General features: G+C 41.8%; 1 protein-coding gene across 2 annotated transcripts in view; it reads left to right on the forward strand.

Annotated features, from left to right (window-relative positions):
* Positions 1–19807, forward strand: part of LOC119446754 (ubiquitin carboxyl-terminal hydrolase 48-like) — a 79486-nt gene that overhangs the window by 1696 nt on the left and 57983 nt on the right. For both annotated transcript variants that reach the window (XM_049664365.1, XM_037711289.2), the window contains exons 4-11: positions 3838–3931; positions 5731–5845; positions 7354–7411; positions 9556–9680; positions 10584–10692; positions 14366–14579; positions 16708–16914; positions 17053–17145. In XM_049664365.1, the coding sequence (XP_049520322.1) occupies positions 3838–3931; positions 5731–5845; positions 7354–7411; positions 9556–9680; positions 10584–10692; positions 14366–14579; positions 16708–16914; positions 17053–17145 (1015 nt within the window). The remainder of the gene's footprint in view (positions 1–3837; positions 3932–5730; positions 5846–7353; positions 7412–9555; positions 9681–10583; positions 10693–14365; positions 14580–16707; positions 16915–17052; positions 17146–19807) is intronic.

Raw genomic sequence — 19807 nt, forward strand, 5'->3', positions numbered from 1 at the left:
GTGGAGATGTGACATACTGCATGTAGGAACCAACTTAGATATAGCAAAGTGTTGACATCTGACACATTTCTAGCTGCGTAGGCCCAACACCTAAACAAATTGTATTTGCATGCTTAACAGACAAGCAGTGGCCACTGGTCTTTAAAAGACGAGGTGTAGACTTCCCCTGCTTCTTGTACATGTTATTCTGACTGCACCATGACTGCGTCTGTTCTTGATGAGTACACGGTTGGCGAAGTCATGCTGTTTTGCAAGTGCAAAAACAAACCATGACTTGACAGTAGTTGAAACAGTATTGGTGTATTTGCCTCCTTTTTTATGTACATAATTTATTTTCCTACCTTATGCAGTGAAATCAGACAATGTTAAGCTTACGGAAGGGCGCGAAGTCGTTGCAAGTCATTTAGTTCAAAAAGCCATCAGCATGGAAAGGCTTCAGCATGCACTGAAAGATTGGAACATCTTGGGGGCCTCTGATACGAGGTGTGTTCAAAAAGAAACCGAACTTTTGAAATAGTGCGCCAACCGGCAGAGGGAGCACGCTGCGGCTACTGAGTGCATGCAGCGGCAGGTTTAGACAACAAACTGTCATTTGCGCGTTTCGCTCTAACCGTTAGTTGGCGAGCTACAGCCACTCAAGTGAGCACATGAACAAGCTCATGTTCTTCGGATTGGTGCCAAAGTGACAATGAAGGAATTGGAAGAACAGCGTGTGTGTGTGAAGTTCTGCTACGAACTTGGGAAAACTTTCACAGAGACATTTCAGTTGCTTAGCCAAGCATACGGGGAGGACTGTATGAGTCGCACGCAGTGCTATGATTGGTTCAAGCGTTTTGTAGACGGAAGAATGTCGGTCGGTGACGATCCCAAGCCTGGACGACCTTCCACATCCACAGATGATGACCACGTCGAGAGAGTTCGAACTGTGATTCGTGGAAATCATCGTTTGATTATTTGAGAAGTTGCTGACAAAGTGGGTATCAGCAAAGGATCATGTCATGAAATTTTAAGTGACAAACTTGGGATGCGTCGTGTTAGTGCAAAATTCATGCCACGTTTGTTGACTGACGAACAGAAGCAGATCCATGTTGAAATCAGCCAGGAACTGCTTGCTGCTGCCAAAGACGAAAACTTTCTTAAGAACATCATAACAGGGGATGAGACATGGGTTTATGGCTATGATGTTGAAACGAAAGTGCAGTCATCGCAGTGGAAGGCCAAAGGTTCTCCTCGTCCAAAAAAGCATGCATGAGTCGGTCAAAAATGAAGGTGATGTTGGTTGTGTTTTTTACTGCAAAGGCATTGTCCATCAGGAATTTGTGCCACATGGTCAGACGGTAAACAAAGTTTACCAGGGAATCCTAGCACGTTTGAGAGATTCCGTGTGCAATAAGAGGCCTGAATTGTGAGAAAATCAGGCTTGGATGCTGCATCATGACAATGCCCAGCTCACACGTCGCTCCTTGTCCGCAGCTACTTAGCGAAACACCACACTCCTGTTGTGCCCCACCCACCATATTCTCTGGACCTAGCCCCTGCACACTTTTTCTATTCCCCAAGCTGAAAACCACCTTGAAAGGACGTCATTTCCAAACCGTAGAGGAGATCCAGGATAATGCGAGAAGAGACCTGCATGCCATTCCAGAGAGTGTATTCCAGGAGGTTTTCCAAAAATGAAAGAAAAGATGGGAAGAGTGCGTTGCCAGTAGAGGGGACTACTTTGAAGGGGACAGCACTTAAAATGTTGTACCATAAGCAGTAAAGGTGTTATACAGCAAAAGTTCGGTTTCTTTTTGAAGGCACCTCGTAAATATTGCAACAGGGTTTTGTGCTGTGCAGTAAACAGGACTGGTAGTATTCTGAACATTTCCACTATGAAAGACTTTAGTAATTTCATTTCGTTTGCATGTCAAGTATACAGTTCATACAAAGGAACCTAGGGAAGCAGCAGTTTGACGATTCAGGGAAGTTAAAAAGATGCTGCATTGAGCGTAAGCTGGACACCATCAAAGGAAAAGAAATTTCCTGATGGTGTCCTGAACACAGAGTGATGGTGATGGTCTCCTGAACACAGTTATTCCTCTGTGTTCAAAAGCGGGTGCATAATTTCCTGTCTATCTGTCAAAATATTTCACACATTTCAATATTTAAACACTGGCATTGGAAAAAGTAACCTCTGTTCTTCTGGCTTCTTAAAAAAAAATTTCTGATATTGCATTTTTTTTCTTTTTCATTTAAGGTTTCTAAATGGCCAAAGTTTTAGTAAAGTCTTCAACTGTGATGTTGCTCATAGTCCGCGCTCCAACTTTGAGATGTAAAACCTTGTCGGTTCAATTCACTTGCTTTATTCTTTAGTAGTTCTGTGGTTGTGTATGGTACTTCAAGCATTCTGTGGCGTGGAGGCCAAGATTTATGCTAAATGTTTTGCGCAAGTTGTTTGTTTGCAATTGCTATTGGTTTCTAGTTGGTACAAATAGTGCACTCTCTGCCAATCTTGTTGGGGAGGTGGTTGTTGCCCATCATGTAGCTGCTTTTCACTGAGAAAATTTATCTGACTGGATCTGTTTTATTAGTTTGTGGTCAAATGCTTCCAGCAGCCTACTCAATCGCATGTTCAACATTCTGAAGGTACCTCTGCATTTTCATACCCTGGACCGTGACCTTTGCTTGCTTAAGAGAAGATTCTTATAGTTTACTCATCAAGTAGCTGTCTACACTATGTTATTGATTTGCTAGAAATGGCCCATTTTTCTTTAAAATTATCCTTTTTAGTAAAGTGAGTTCCTTCAAGTCTTTTCTGTGATATGTGTGGTGAATATGTTGCCAAATCAATGTAAGTGCCTTAGACAACATATGCAATCAAGTGCACCATTAGAGGGTGCTTTGATGCCCTATCAAGGCATCTTACATCATTTGATTATTGCGCTCTACCTTGAAGAAAAGAAAGCAAGATGTTCTGAGCACATGTCAAAGTTTCCACAAGTCGATGACACTGTTCAAGAAAGAAAATGATAGTTTCACAATTGATGAGTGCTGAGGCACTTCACTCGGACGACAAGGTTTCTGGCCTGAACAAACCATCCACAGTAGTTTGGTAGGAGAGGCATTTGAGAGCTGGGAGTAAATGTGGTTACTAATTTGACCTCCTGTATCAATGCGTATGCTGAGATGCCAAGGCCAACCAGTGGCATTCTATTTTGGGCAAAGGCTTGAGGAAAACTGAAAAGTCAGGCTCAGGAGTTTCTGAGCACCAGTCAGAGAGGGAGCAAAAAGCTGAATGAGATCCTTTGGACTTAAAAGGCCCCTCACCAGGTTTAGGAATTGCAAACAGACAATTGCAGTGTGCAGATAATGCGGTGACCATTGTATCTCTTAAGTATTACACCTATGTGCACTGTGGAAACAGCTGCAACAAAAGCAGACATACGCTTCTACATGGAGGAACTGATGGGGTGCTTGAGTGAGCATTGTCATGCACATGAATGCTTTGGCGTCATGTGCACTGTGCCCAGAGCGCACTAATAACCTGCAGCAGTGTTTAAAAATCGGGGATCCCTGTCAATATCTGAGTGTGCAGTTGTGCAATATCGCCTCTGGAAATATGCTGCACAGCATGTAAAGAAAAGCAACGGAAGAAAGAAGTGCCAAAAATGATACTCAAACCTGCATTGGACATTTTATTCTATTACATGGCGGATCTTGTGATGCCTTAGAACCTAGTGTGTTCTCAATTATAATTGAAAAGTGTCCTTAATATGTTTACATGAAAAGCATCTATGGAGCTTCTGGTTTTGCCCCATGCAGACATTGAAACTGTGTACAATATGTCTCGCACAGGTGTTGTACCATAATCCTGCATTTCGACATTCGCTATACCAGTGGGATCCTCAGGACGATCCACAGGAGTGTGTCAAGCTAGCAAGTTCAAATGGTAGGTATTAGCATTGATAAATCATGTATCACCAAATTTATCACTGCCTCTGTAATTATAGTCTCTATGATGAGAATATCTAATGGATGCAGAGCACATTCATCATGTGTGAAATTTTTGTGGTTCATGAGCAAATTAATTTAGTTACCACATCAAGTAGCATTATGCTGCTCATTATACATTAAGTACAGTGGGAGGCTTTGCAGCTATATATGATATTGTTTTAAGTGTCATACTGAGCCACTTGTCTGTAATGTGAAACCGATTTTTGTTAAAGACAGTGAGATTTCTTGCTACAAACAGGGCGAAAGGAGGCAGAACTGTCAAGTACTATCCTTTGACGACAATGCTTCCACGCGGTCAGTTTGTTTTAGGGCAGGAAGCAACTCGGCTGTTGTCATACTTCCATCTGTCATTAAAAGGTGTTCTGTTGTGACCCCAAAACAAAGTTTTGCATTTTATAGTTGCATGTCATATATACATAAGTGAATAATGATTCTGAGCTGCATCATAGGAACATGGTTACCAAATTTTCTGATCTATGCTGCAGTTATAAATATCAACTCAGATGTTCCGGCATTCATTTTTCTTTCTTCTTTGTTTAGCTGCTTCAATTTGTGCCTAAAAGTAAACATAGCCGTAAACACATTTTTTTACTTGCTAAGCTTATCTGATGAATCAGTTCTGCAAAATGCATAAGGTGGAGGAAGGTTTATGAAAGGCAAAACTGTCCTTTGTGGCATCATGCTGCTGTCACGTGTATTAAAATTTTTCTTTTCATTATTGTATCTGAATTACCCTGTATGAGTACACAGTAGTTTCACTTTTGTTAGAGTATGCATACATAGTGCATCACTTGACATAATTACTCAATGTCCATCAATTCACGGATTGTGGTTTTGATCGTGCTTTGACTGGTGGGACATCACTGGTGGTTTCACTGGTGGATTCATTGGGTAGGGTGTAGCAAGCCCAATGTGTGTCATTGCTGACATCAGTGCATACTTGGGGAAGAACCCCCGGTGTGCTTTGCTTAGAATCCGAGAGCGGGTATGTCAAGGGATAAATAATAGTACATTGTTTCATCAGCACTTTACCGGGTCTGAAGGTCACATTTATTGCTATCTGGGCATTTAATAACAGCTGTGTGCTTCAAATGCAATCCTAGGTGACAGCTTGAAATGCTATGTTAGATTGCACTGCCGTTGCGATCGGCTCATGAAAATGGTCAGATATCTAGATGGAAAAACTGGTCTAAGTTTGACAGTAATTCTTTGCATTAATACTTCACAATTTCACCCATGTAATGGCTGTATCTAACTTTTTAAAGTCTTGAAGACAAAGTAGTGTGGCTATTGCAGCCATTTACATGTATGATATTAAGCTTTCACATGGATAGCACATTTCTAAGTTTTGTCAGTCTAGAGAATTATTACTTGTACACTCTGTTACTCTTTAAAGCCTCCCTTCAATGCTTACCTCCTGCAGCTCATCCAGAATTCTTGAAAGTTGGTTTGGCATGCAGCACACCTTTATCAGTGATGTTCAGTTTTGATTTAATGTGCTAAATGTTTTGTACGTGCTCCTTTTGCTTGATGTACTGATGATGAGGATGACTGTGCAGCGTGTTTCAACAAGAAAAGTGATGTGTACAAAGCAGCAGCGTGTCTGTGCTGCACATTTATGCACTTTCAGGTCTTTGTGGTGTGAAGGAAGAGCAGCTTTTGTGTTTTAAATTCATCACCATCACATGTACATATGGTTTTAGTTTGCCACATAGGACCCTTGTGCCTTTGCAGAAAAAAAAGAGCTTTCCGCTCTCAGTGCCACTGGTCCCTGTGTGACATACAGGCCATCATCAGTCACTGGACATCTGCAGCTCTTGTTTGCACAGCTTCAGTTCAGTAAAAGAAGGTGAGCATCCTAGTTTCATTTGTAGCAGGGGTTTATTAGGATCTCATGTCACTCCTACATGGTGCATGTTGTGTTACTACATGGCACATGTAATGCTTTTGAAAGTGCTCGTCGTGAAACTATTAAATGTGTGGATTTCTTAGTCATCAAATGCATGTAAATATAGCGAAGAATGTTCTAGCCTAATTCTCATGAACTGATGTAGTTCTCAAGTGTAGCCTCGCCATGATCACTGACATCGCTTAGTTGTGATGATCTTTGCACCACTTTGCTCAACACTGTGGGTCACTGGTCATGAAGTAACTAGGCAAAGCAAAGAGATACTCTACCTTTTTAAATCTAGGGTTATTTTCTTTTGAAGTTTAACTGCGAGATTTGGCCTGGAATTCTAGACCAAATCTGCCAAAACCTTTGCACAAATAATGTTGTCTGATGGCCTCAGTGCACAAGGAGCTTATGATGACGACAAGAAAAGCGGATTTGGTATAACAGAGCTCCTCTTCTCTTGCAGTCATCGAAATGACTTTCAGCTTGAATTGCAGGAAGAGATAATAAAATACCCTCTCCCCCTGCCCCCCCTTTTTTTGGCAAGCTTGCATTTGAAGGAAACTTTCATCTTTCAACCCTTTCGAGTATGAATCAGCACCAAGTATAAATTCTAAGTAGATTCCAAGTATAAATTCGGTATGTGCATGCATCACTTGTTGCTGGGCTAATTGGTTTGATGTGTGAAGACGCGAACCAAAATGAAATATGACAAGGACAGGACGCTCTTTCCGGTCCTTGTCGTATTTCACTTTTATTCATGTTTTAACACATCGTAATAATATGTGCATGCACAACTGATCAAGCCCACAATCAGACCTTAGATATTTGTAATCCTGAAACTGGTCCAATGCCACCATATTTGTCACCTCATCAATGCCGCCATGGTCTCTGGGGAGCTTTTGCTTCCTGTGAACTGTGCAGTATTTTTAAGGGACCAAGCCGGATTTAATGATCAGTAGTAAGAAACTCGGTGATGATGGTGATGATAAAAACATGGAAAAAGAGTGTTGCAGAGTGGTGAGAAGAGACCTAGTTACACCCTAAATGCTACAAAAATGCTGCCATAGTCTGAATGTCACAAAAGCTTGCAGAATGTCTTTAACTGTGGTGCCAAATGTTTTCTTTAGATATTTGCTCTCATACGACCAACTTGTTGCAGTCTGCTCACCATCTAAAATGCCTAACACGGATGGTTTTAACATCTTTTAGCATCACTTTCTTTTCAAGTGCGCAAGGGTACAGAATAACTTTAATTTTAAAGCTTTTTATCAAGCTGCCAGGAAAGCTGTGTTCAACAAGTTTTTGTAACTTTGTTAAATTTCCACCTATGACTTTGCACACTTTTGTTCGTACTTATGTAGATTTGCAACTATAGTTGTAGCATGCATGATAACTTTATAATCTCTTGGCATTGTTCTAGGGCACTGTCAGGTATACTGAGGCAATTTGACTTTGTGCAGGTACATAGACCCTGAACCATTCATCACCTGTCTTGGCCTGAGCACAACCCAGCAGCAGGTAACAAGGAGCACGGGCATTTCTACAAAGCACTGCCAACTGTACCAAGAACAACACTATATTTTTTGCAAATTTATGTTTTTGACACTCCTGTGGGTGTGGTGTGCTTCCACAATCCACATGGTGTGCAGTTGGTGCTTTGACCAAGTGAATTAGAGATTTGTTTTTTCATAGACCAAATTACATTGTTAGATGTCTTGCCTGGTTGCATGGTTCACAGCTAAGGCTCAGCATTTAGGTTGTAAGAGCACTGAAACAAAAGTTGTTTTAAAATAGTCTACTGCAATTCAGTTTTGACAGGAAGAGGTGAGCATCAGAGTTCAGTATAGAAGGAAAAAAAAAAAAAATAAAGAAGAAGCATGCACATAATTATGATTAGGAATAGTGTAGTTCAAAAGACTGCATGATGAGCATAATGTAAATGGTATGCACAATGTAATTATGCAGATAAAAAACTGCATAATGTGATTAGCAGTTCAGGTTGGAGCAGACGCGTGATCAGATTGAAGCAGTTCAAACTTAGTGTTACTTGCTTTATCCTGTAATATTTTAAGAGTACACTTGTACTCATTTAAATCAAAGTGATTTCAGTCATGTCAAAGCTATGGTAAAATATAGTTTCTTGTAGTGAAGAACATGTTTACAGTTTTCTCATAGACAAGATTATAACTGAACTATGACTCCCTGTCTTTGCCTTGTCTGCAATTACAGAAATATTTCCCTTTTAAACGAAGCAAGCAGAAATCATAACACATTGTTACACGCCACCACCATGAGAATAGAATTCATTTTCTTCTTTTCTACGGTGCAGATTGCAACCAAACTAGGCGATGAGCTTCCCGTACATCTAGGAATCCAAAATAAATAAAATACAAGAATGCGTTTTTTTTTTTTTTTTTGCGAAAATCGCAATTTCAGCTCTGCATCCCCCCTTAAATCCTGTTTCAAACAATGCTAAATATAAATATTTTTCTTAGCACTGCAGTCTGTAGCTTGTACAATTAACAAATGGAAGAACTTTTCAAGTATGGTACCATGTTAATTTCTTTCTTTGCGTTTTCTTGCAATTTATTCTGGCTTACCTTTTTCACACTTTGTAATAAACTAGTACCTGAAGAAACGTTCCACTGATTTCAAGACCAAAAGTTGCTGTCAGGTGGAGAGATATCGAAGCAGTATGCTTATACCCACAGTGCGGCTAGTATCGTGAGCTGTTGGGCATGTGTGTTAATTATAAAACATCACTGTGAATGTCCGCTCTGTGCATTTGAGAAACAACAAAGGGAATGTCTATGTAAGAATCATTGTCGGTAACCTTTTTGAGGTTACAGCCCATAAAGTGAAACGTCGCTAAGTAATGATGATGAATTGCTCCGAATTTTTTCTTTTTATGTTTTAATTATTGGAGAACAGCTTTCTTCCAGTTTGAAAGTATGACTGTCATTGAGGTCTGTATGGTAGTCGTTTCATGAATAAGCGGCTCACTAGCCTCTGCATGATGTTTTCACACTCTATAAAAGCAGTTGCTCTGAAGAGATGTGGCAATTGCAAAAGCAGTGTTAACCACATTCTACTTTCACCTTTCATAGTGTGCTAACCCTCCCCTCTCTCTCCTAAAGTAACCTTTCTTGTATCCTTAAACTGAAAAGCCACTTAAGTAGCATAGAATTTTCCTTATTGTCCCATTGAACAAGTCATGTTAGTTCACTGCAGCACTTTGTCACAATAAGGGACTTATTATTTGAAGTGTTATTGTACTTGACAACTACATGCTGCAAATTTTCTCCTGTAGACCTCCCTGACAGTTGAGAGGCCAGCTCTTTTGCACAGCTTTTCCTTCACAATGGCTATGAGGCCTGATTGTTATTCATGGTACAGGCACAGCTTCAAAAGCCAGCCCGCAAGGTGCCTGGGCAGGGAAATGCATGTTTGTACTATGCTATACGTACACAATGTGACAATGCAAGGACATACTGTGCTGCCATTGTGAAGGAAAAGATGTACAATATGAAGTATTGAAGAAGTGTTAAGACAAAATTGTGTACTATGCTGTCATCCCTTCTTGTGCACTATTTGGCCCCTAAAACTTCAGTCATTCTTGCATCCACTCTATTTCTTCCACCCATTCATTTTCCCCTTCTCAGGATGCGCAAGAATTCAGCAAGCTGCTGATGTGCTTGCTGGAAAAGCACTTGTCCTCGCAGCGGCAGCCCAGTGCACGCACGATTGTACAGGAACAGTATGCAGGAGAATATGACTATGTCACCAAGTACGTGCCAGTATGATTTTCTTGGTGTGAGCATGTTCCAGGGTTGATGGTTATAGCCTCCCTAATAGGGAGTGCCTATATTTCAAGACCTGAAGAGGGGAGCATGCAGCCAGAGTGTTTTGGTTATACAGCCTCTCCATTGCAACAAACTGCTTGTCAGTTTAGTTTTTATATACTCCAACAATGATTGACCATGAATCACATTGGTAACAGATTCCTTTATAGGAAAAGAAATTAAATCTTGCACTAACTTCATAAAGGAGATCACTAAGGCTCACTACTATGCCTGCTGGACCTGTAATTGACCATTCTGCCTTATTCTCAACTTGCCCAAACAAGCTTCATTTGCACTCCACATGCTCCTAGGTTGCATGTTGATTTTTTTTTTCTTAGCACTTTGCTTTTTGTGGATGAATGAATCAAAAGAGTTACAATCATAAGTATCATTACCCTCTTACTCTTACCTCACTGAGTTTCTCCCTGCCTCCTAACCGTGGCGACCATAGTGGCTTTGGCAGCCATGCAAATCATGAGTGTCGTAACTGATATAAACAAGCAAAGGAAATGTGTGTGCAGTGTCTGCCTGCCCATGGCCAGTCACTTGAAAATGTAGGGACACTTTATTGCACTCTCTAACTTTTATGAGTGCAACCACCTTCCCAGAAGGATTGCAAGGTCTGATATACTGCGACAGCTCTGGTCGTGTTCTTGCCAGTAAATTTGTTTCTTAGTGCTGTTGCAGTAGCACTGTATATACCAGTGTTTCTTAAGAGAGAAAAAAAAAAAATTCTTCGGATTGCTAAGCTGCTTTTCTTCTTTCATTCTCGTTTCATTTTTCATTACTTGCACCTTCTGATTTTTTCTTATGCCCTTGTGCTTAAGAGTCTGCTTGTCTTCCTACAGGTGCCTTGAATGCAGCACAGAATCCTTATGCCCCTCCAAGTTTTATGAGTTGGACCTCAACATCAAAGGCCTTAAGCACTTGGAAGAGGCTCTCAATCAGTTCCTCAGGGCAAGTCCATCTTACGATTTTAACTAGGTCTGCAGCAGCAACTCATCAGTTACGGTGCTTGCTGCTGAGAGGATCATCGATCTGAGTCCTGGCTGCAGCAGCAGCATTCTAGTGGTGTTAGTGTGCACCTTAAAGAGCCATGGCACCAAATTTCTGATTTTGAATTATGCATTTCATGTTAAGCTGCACGCGTCCCACAGGAATCTGGCAAAATGAGTAGGTATATTCCATGTGGTAGAAAACTTGTATTCAAACTTTAATGTTATGTCGCATTTGACCCTTACAGCATTCAGGTAACACTGATGGGTGATGAAGTGAAGTGCGTTCTGCATGGTCAGTGTGTGTGGTATATACCGTATACTCGCGTAATGAACGCATTTTTTTTCCCCCCAAGAAATCGAAGCAAAGTTGGGGGGTGCGTTTATTATGCAGGGTAAATTTTATGGGAACTTTTTTCGAAAGAGCGAAAAATTGAAAACCAAGACGGTAATTATTTGAAAAATGCATTAGATAAATTATCTTTGCAGTAAAAATAGACATAAGCTATTTGCAAATCGTAACAGCATTTTTTATTGCTCTTCACCAGGCATCGAAATCACCAGACCTTTCGTCCAGGTTGATGGCCGCTTCATCCACATTGTGGTTCCTCCACAGTTTGACATCTTTGGCGTTGCTACAACATGTTTAGGATCCGCACTTAGAAAGTCATGCCACCACCTTGCTAATACCAGCTTTTCGCAACAGTTAAATCGTCTAGAGTGTAGTGTCTCACACGCGCTCTTGGGACAAAGGAACGCCAACACAGTAGTGCAAACAATCAAAAAGGGCATTTATTGCACCTTTCATACACTAATGCGTGCTAGCTGAGTTACTACGCATAGAACATTCACATGGGCGAGCGACAAATCAAGGAAGTCCGACTCACCGCGACCGGATAGCAAGCAAATATGTTCGCATGCATGCTATACAACAACGCCTAATCGTTCACATGTGCGGTCACGCGAACGGTGGTGCATTCGGACGATCCGTGTTCGTCCATACCGGTGCCCTGCTCCAAGCCTCACAAGACAGTCTCGCGAAGCGTGGATCGGCGCACGCGCAGAACATCCGCATCGCTCACCTACCCCACTTCGAAGAGGAAGCGCCTTCTTCATTTTGCGTCCAAGTAACCCCGCTGTTAGGCGGCGTTAGCCGCGCAACACTGGCACCATCTCTCACAATACGCGAGAGATGGTGGCGAAGCCGGCTTACAGGAGACGGGAGCCATGCGGGGAAAACAACATCAGGGGACGCGTGAGAGTCGCGCATCCCCACAAGAGAAAGCCGACTTTCCAAAATTTATTGTTGTATCAGTCTGTGAAGGGCTTGTAAAGAAAATAAAAAAAAGGGGAACCACCTCAGCAGCTGATTGAAACAGGCAGAAACTTTACAGTCATTTTATATGTACATCAGATGGGGCATGGGTTAAAAAAAGGCAGCCATTTGCAAGGCCATTTGCCTTATCAAGCACACAGAACAGCCCATGGCATGCGCAGTGGGAGTTGTATACGTCATTTCACTTTCATGTGGCAAAAAATACTACGGGCAGAGGCGGGGGGCATTGCATCAACATTTGCCTCAGGGAGCACCAAGTCGCTATCAGAAATTCAACTGGTTCAAATTTGGCCGCGCATTGTATAATTTGCCCATGCAAACCCATGTTTGAAAAAACTGAAATACTGTATAAAAATAGAAACCAAATCGACCGCGAGATTGTAGAAGCCTACTTCATGCATGGTAACTCAGGGGCATGCGTCAGCCAGACCTCTATCTCTCTGCATGATAAAGAAACAAAGTTTTTGGATGGCAAGATAAACTGAGACCCTTTCACCACTTGTACGCGTAACATGATCACATTTTGTGTATATATATTCACTTGTTTGAAAAAATAAATCAGTTGTTAGTCAGCGCTTGTATCGTCTCTTCCGTTGTCATTCATCCGGGTAGCGCTGCCCCCCCCCTAAGAACATGTTAAGTTACCAACTTGCCCAGCTTGCTGTGTTAATTTGGAAAGAGCAAGCTGAGTTGTATCGCAGTCACTGCTTCCGTCAGGTCCCAAGGGACCGTGACAATGCGCAGCCTGTTCCTACCGCATGCGTCCCACGCCAGTGCCCTCTCACCGTGGCTTTGCCATGGACGGGCATCGAGATTGAGTGCACTTGCTTTAAAAACATGCGCAAGAGTAAAAGAGCCTAGTCTCTCCGAAAAACTATACCGCGGCCGTTCGATTGTGGGACCGCACAGTAGCAAAATTGGGGGTGCGTTCATTACGCGAGTAAATACGCTACTTGGTTTCAGTTTTACATGTGCGTCTTGGCGGGCAGTCCGAGATGCACTCACACCGTTATGGGTGCGCATCCTCTTGGCACAGTGCCGCATGGTTTTGGAATGTTTTGGAGCAGACAACACAGTGATGTTCTCACACTTTTTGTTGTTGCACAAGCCATGCCAAATGTCGATGAGGTAGATGAGGTCAATGAGGCTTAGAGGTAGCAATTTCAAATTGAAATATCTGGTTAGAATGTGCATTAAGAGCCCAGTTTTCTTGTGTGTGTATAACCATATTGGTCTCTATACTTTCAGTTACAGTTATAAAACTTAAAATAGCTGGACGACAATGTCATAGCTGCTTGAAAGAACATGGTGTGGCTGAAATTGGTCTGTAGGTTATATTGTATATAACCTATTGTTATATACAATGTTTTTTATAAACATATATCTATTACACATTGAGATCGGCGAGAAACATTTTAGATTTACTTCATTATATTTGATCATTCTTTATATGCAATAATTTGTTATATTCGTGTATGTTGTACCTATTGATGTTTATGTGTACAGTAGAACCTCGTTAATACATTTCGGTAAAAAACGCAAGAAAAATGTATTAAGAGGGAAAACGTATGACCCGAAGTCGAAAAAAAATTTGGCAGACTCAGCTGTAGTGGACATCTACATAATGCGAATCGGTGCAGCACAAGATGGCAATGTGCATCGAGCTGGTGGGGCTCAAGAAGCCCGAGATGTGCATTGTCGTTTTTGCGGCTTCCTCTAGCTTACGTTTGCACTTCTCAAATTCGGCCGCTGTTAGCAGCTTGGGGGGAAGGGCATATTGGGGGGAAGTTTTGACGTGCCCACATGGCACTGTGAATGCGATGTGCGACAACCCGAGTGGATATTTGCTGGTGCTGGAAGTGGAAATTGAGTGCGTGCTGGCATCTTCACGTGACACGGGCGGGTGAGTACTGCGGGGAAGCTGCTGTGGGGGGCACCTATACTGCTCTCCATCGCGCGTCCCCCTCGCACCTTTTCTTGTTCACATGGGATTTAGCGGCTTGAAAATGTATCATACGATCACAGTTTGACTAGGTACTAAACGTTGGTGCCAAAATATTGTGTTTTCTGAGAGCGTACTTATTGGTAAAACAGAAATGTAAGTGTACTGGGTAATTTTTTTTCTTTCGTCGATTGCAAACGTTGGTGCTGGGAAATTGTACAAAACAGGGTTGTGTCAATGAGGTTCTACTGTGCATGTTCCAGGCGCAGAACATAGTGTTCAGCATTTGCTCCCTGCATAGTGGCAAAATTTGCCAGTCATGATGGCAGTATTTTGTTTGCTTGTGGTCACATCCAGGAGGAGAAACTGGAAGGTAGCAACCAGTACAGCTGCGGGGTGTGCGGCGGCAAGCGCAATGCAGTGCGCTGTATTCGATTGCGCCGCCTGCCACCTGTGCTCAATCTGCAGCTGCTACGCTTTGGCTTCGACCGGCAGGCTGGCTGCCGCAAGATCAACACTGCACTGCAATTCACTGAGACCCTAGACCTGAGTTCACACCTGCGAAAACCACGTATGTGCTGCTAAAGAGAGGCTCTAAGTTAGTTGAGACTGATAAAGTGTTTTTTCAAAAATTTTCTTTTGTTAATTTCACGGTAATAGGTTGGTTATTAGAAGAGAAAATGAAACTCAAAGTTCTATCTTTTAAATATCGCTCTGCAACTCCAGTGCCAGTATGTCAGTGTGACATCACAAATTTTAAAGTAGTATATTTTTCTTATTTTGGCCACTGTGACTCAGTAAACGTTCTTGAAACTTGCTACGTTCAGTCCTTGGCTCTTTTAGAATATAATGTAGTCCATCTTTACTAATAGAAATTTGACTAGGCCCAAGCACATGCCATCAAAATTCATTACATCAGGGTGAGCCAGTGTGAAATCTTCAAGGCAGCAGCACCATGCATCCTTTGTTTTTGCATTTTTTCGGGCTTATTACGCCTCCTCTCACAGTAAAAGTAGCTCTATTAGTATTGTAGAAGGGTAATACAGCTTAAATTATTTTTCTCTTTAATGTCCCTTCAAACTATCACTCTGTCAACAGCATTGAAATGAGAAAGTGCCATGTGTTGTAGCAAGTATGGCCTGCATGTCTGCACACATTCATAGTAATCTAATGGACTGACATGGTGCCGTAAGTCAGAGGCTATGTCTTAGGGCTGCAAACACAATGTCATAGGTTCAATTCCCATACACATACACTCAGGTTTTGTGCAATAAAATGTCACCCACATTAAAAAGAAGCTGGGCAATTAAGGCTCATTGGCAACCCTGTACCATCACATACATTAGAAACAAAGTGTAGCCTTTTGTACATTAAAATTCCTTATCTTTGTTCACAGTGCCATGAAGGTTCTAGCTAGAGGCTGCTTTTACTCAGCACAAGATCATGCTTGTGTTGTTCATTAGCAGGAAGACATGGAAGTGTAGTAGCCTTTCCACTAGCCCACTTGTCAAATGGAGTAACATCAGTTTAGTTATTCTTGATAATGATAATCCTAGTGATGTTCATTACTTCTAATTAATTGAAATAGGTATTTCACCCTTGGCTATCTTACTGTGCTCTTGAACCCACTTCAGATTTAGTAAATGTAAAGTGTGTCTTCACTAGTTGAATCTAATTTCCCATCCACATCTCTTTCCTGCCAGGACAAGAGTACTTTTTCATAGCCATGAGCCGCTGTCTTTTAATACAATATAGAAGAATAGCTACACCCTTAAAAGAATGAAAAAAATAAATAAATTTACTGGCAATTACGATATTCCTAACGCGAAGTTTGAGCGCAGCTCTATAGGTGTTTTCGCGATATATTCGCAGGCGTGGACAATCTGTCTCGTGCAGCACATTCCAAACGGAGTGAAGTGTGGCGCAACTGCCTTGCTAATTGGGAGATCGTGAGAGGCAGTGTGTGGGTGATGTGTGGGCGTGATTCACAGCAGCCACTGTAGACAGACCCCTCTGTGACAGACAGACAGGCCGCTGTAAACAGACGATACACGCTACTCTGGTGCCACCTCGTAGCCATTGTACTCCATGTCCATCTTGCATTGCACTAAGCTTTTCATCTCACGCTTTCGCCATACCCTTTTCCTTCGCTTTCCTCCTCATGCTCTCTTTGCTATTGCCATCTTTCATCTCCCGCTGTGCTCTGCGTTCGGTCTCATCCTTCGCTGTGGTCGTTTGCTCGGTTATGAGGTACGACGCCAACGCTCGCTGCAGGATCGGGCGCCTAAGAGCTGCACTTTATACAAATGTAAATATATGAAAATTTTATTCATTTAGAAACCACATTGCAAATTTCAGTTGGTAGAAAGTGTTGCCTTTATGTGATGGCAGCAGCGAACCCAGCCTAATTGTGCTGTACTATGTCCTACCCCTTCTCTCGTACTGTAGGCTTCAGGCCATCATTTTGAATAACGTGTACTAACTGAAAATTATGTCATAGCTATAGGTGAGCATTGGCGCATTTTGTATTTCCTGGCATTATCTATCACAGCTTTATATATCGTGGTTATAGAACTCACTGACGTAAGACGTATGTGGCTCAAACAAGCCTGGCACAGTCTTCTGTTGTGATGTTGCCCATGGCCAGTGTTGGAACCGATGTATGGCAGCACTGCTATGGTGCGGGTTTGATTATGCAGCGGGCAGCATGGTCTACACCTTGATGGCAGTGCTGATTCATCAAGGGTCCAGTGCCAACTCCGGCCACTATGTGGCCCACATAAAGGATCGAACATCAGGCTCATGGTACCTTTTCAACGATGATGGTGTCTGTAAAATGCGTGGGCGCCATCTACAGCTCAACACAGATGAGGAAATCCCAACACGTCCACAGGGCACCGGCTCAGGTAAGCTAGTCATTGCAGTGGGGCCAGCTGCAGAACGGCCTTTACAGGGAAATCTATGTGCTCTGCAAAAATAATAATCAATATATCACCTTGACTTTAGAAAAATACAAATCTACAATCTTGCATTGGCATTTGCAGACGATGCAAGTGAGCCCAAGAGACTGGCCAAGGGAACCCATGACTCTACGGGGGCATATATGTTGGTCTATCAAAAAAGTGGTCACACAAATTGTGAGTATCAGCAAAGGTTTCAGCGCTTGGTGTTGTGTACTGCTTAAAAAAATAAGGCTCAAAGGTATTAATATTCATGATTATGTTACAGTTTTGTGTCTCCTCACCTATAAAATCAGTTCACCCATGCGTACTTCAATTTTTACTGCGTTAAAGTAAAAACTCACTCATTCATGAGTGCCTCACTTTGATTTTTGGTTAATTTGAGCTAACCACTGTTGGCAAGTAGCTCTCAATGGAAAAATTCAGTCTGCCTCATAGAGGAGTGGTAAGGCAAGGCACCGTGCAGGTGTTAGAAACCGTGCCACTGGTGACAAAATTGTGAAGACTTGAGTGTAGTGTAGTGTCAAGACTCAAGTTTAGTGTAAGTGATGCAACTACTATGGGCTTTCCCTAATTAATGTGTAGCTTTCATGGCCTTACAAACTAGAAGGCATTGGTTGACATTTTAAGTCTCATTTTTTCATGTGTTATGCTTCATTAACTTGTTTAAAACATAAAATATGATTGAAAATAGTGTGAAATATACCAGTGATAGAAGTGCTTCTCCAATTGCTCCAAACTGCTCCAAAAGAGAAGTGCTGCTACATGCTGCTCCAAACTGTTGTTTTTGTTCGTAACTGCTCCAAACGTACTCCGAAACGGTGCTGGGAAATTCAATCTCATACTGGGATTACCAACTGCTGCTGTGGCAACGTTGAGATGTGACTGACTACTTTTACATTGTGATGCTTAGCATAGCTTTATCGGCTTTGATCTCATTTGTGCCACAAGAATGGCGTATATATATATATATATATATATAGCTCATTTAGCTGTATTTTTGAACTTGACATGCAGACTATTTTGGTAAAATGTGAAGGTGACTGAGATTACCTCTATCCCATGTCGATTATCAACTGCTGCTTTGGCAACGGTTATATGTGATTGTAGTTAACTATTATAAATTTGTGCTCAGCTTTATGGGTTTGATCTCAATTCTGCCTCAAGTACTGGTATTCTAAATATATAGCTCATTTTATTGAGCATTTGATAACCATCCATCTTCTTAATGGTTTGTTTCTTGCATTGCATTGATTATTGTATGTGCAATATGCTTCATAATAAATATTTGAAACGCTTCGGTGATGCTTTTAACTCCAGGAGGCGTATGGCATATTGTCATCTGCCCCGAAAACACCAATAGCTGCTAAGACTATCATTCTTTTCTGCTCCGAAAACACTTATGGTGGCTCCAAAGTGGAATTTTTTCTGCTCTGAAATCTGTTCCAAAAAGCAAAATGGTGCTTCCATCACTGAAATACAGTTAAATGTCCATATAACGAAGTTGTTAAAATCGTCCTTTGATTTTGTTGTATCAAAATTTTGTTCCATTGAAATTCAACCTTTTATGCAAAGTACAGCTGCCTACTGATTATTTTTTGCATGGAACTGGCTGCAAAAAATATCTTAATAATCTGGCAATGTGAAAAAAAAACTAGCTTCAATGACAAAAGGAAAAAAAGTCACAGCTTTGACCAAAAGGCCAAGCATTAATAGCCGTAGCAAAGTATTTGAGAACTATACAAAGTAAGGTTCGTAGTTATAGCGGCCGTAGAAATTGTAAGCATTCACTTACTAATTAAATTAACAAGATGGTGTCACGCACACACAGGCAAGCATGAACAGATTAACTTTGTGACCGCAAACACTTGCTGTCACTACGTTGGTGCGTTAAAACGAGTGCAGGCAGAGGTGAGTGAATGCTCAGTGTTGTCTTTCGCTGGGACACTAAAGGCAAATATGAAGTCGATGTGGACTGTTTAAATACCATTCCAGAAACCTCACACCGCTTGTAGTTTACGAGAAAATGGCATCTGAAGGGTCCAAATACCTTTATGACAATTCAAATCTCCCACCACCGAACCGGGAAGTGGTGATGTTGCATACGCCGTCACCGTCCTTTGCTGCCATTGGTGAGTAAAACGGCACTCGACAGACGGCGGTACGATGCCCCGCTGCAGCTGCTTTTGGTCAAGTGGCGTGGGCCGTTTGTGCATTCTGCGACATCACATCGAAGCGGACTTCTCTGCTACTTGCAGTTTGTGCGAGTTTTGCGAGCCAGCAAAATCAGTGCAGCACTACGCAATAACGGAACTACTGAAATGCAAAAGCGCAGAGTCGAGCAGAAAAACCTTTCGACCGCTGACGTTCTTATCAACGGTGTAATGTCAAGGAGTCTTTTTTTTTTTTTTTCTAAAAATGAAATGGAGCTAGTCAAGTAGCACTTTCTTTTGTCTTACAATACAGTGATGTTTTTATAACGTGTGGTTGAGTACTAGTGACAGAATTTAAATGAGTGCCTTCGTCATCAGGCAAGTACTTGAATGTCCTGGAGGTATCTCTAATCGTGCCCTGCATTTACCTCAATTTCTCCATTACTAAGGCTCTGTTCACGATAATATTGACACCTTAGAGATACTCGAGCACTAATCCATCACTTTAGCTTGACCTAGTACAGTATAGACCACTTATAACGTAACCGTTACAGTGCAGGACCGGATATAGTGTGGCCTTTTTATACTCCCGTTAATTTTCCCATAGCACTCCATGTATACATGTATCGCTTATAGTGCAGTTGCGGGAAACGAAATACCGGTTACAGTGCGGCTGCCTGGGAGTA

The sequence above is a fragment of the Dermacentor silvarum genome, chromosome 3 (assembly GCF_013339745.2).
Source record: "Dermacentor silvarum isolate Dsil-2018 chromosome 3, BIME_Dsil_1.4, whole genome shotgun sequence".
Classification (NCBI taxonomy): Eukaryota; Metazoa; Arthropoda; class Arachnida; order Ixodida; family Ixodidae; genus Dermacentor; species Dermacentor silvarum.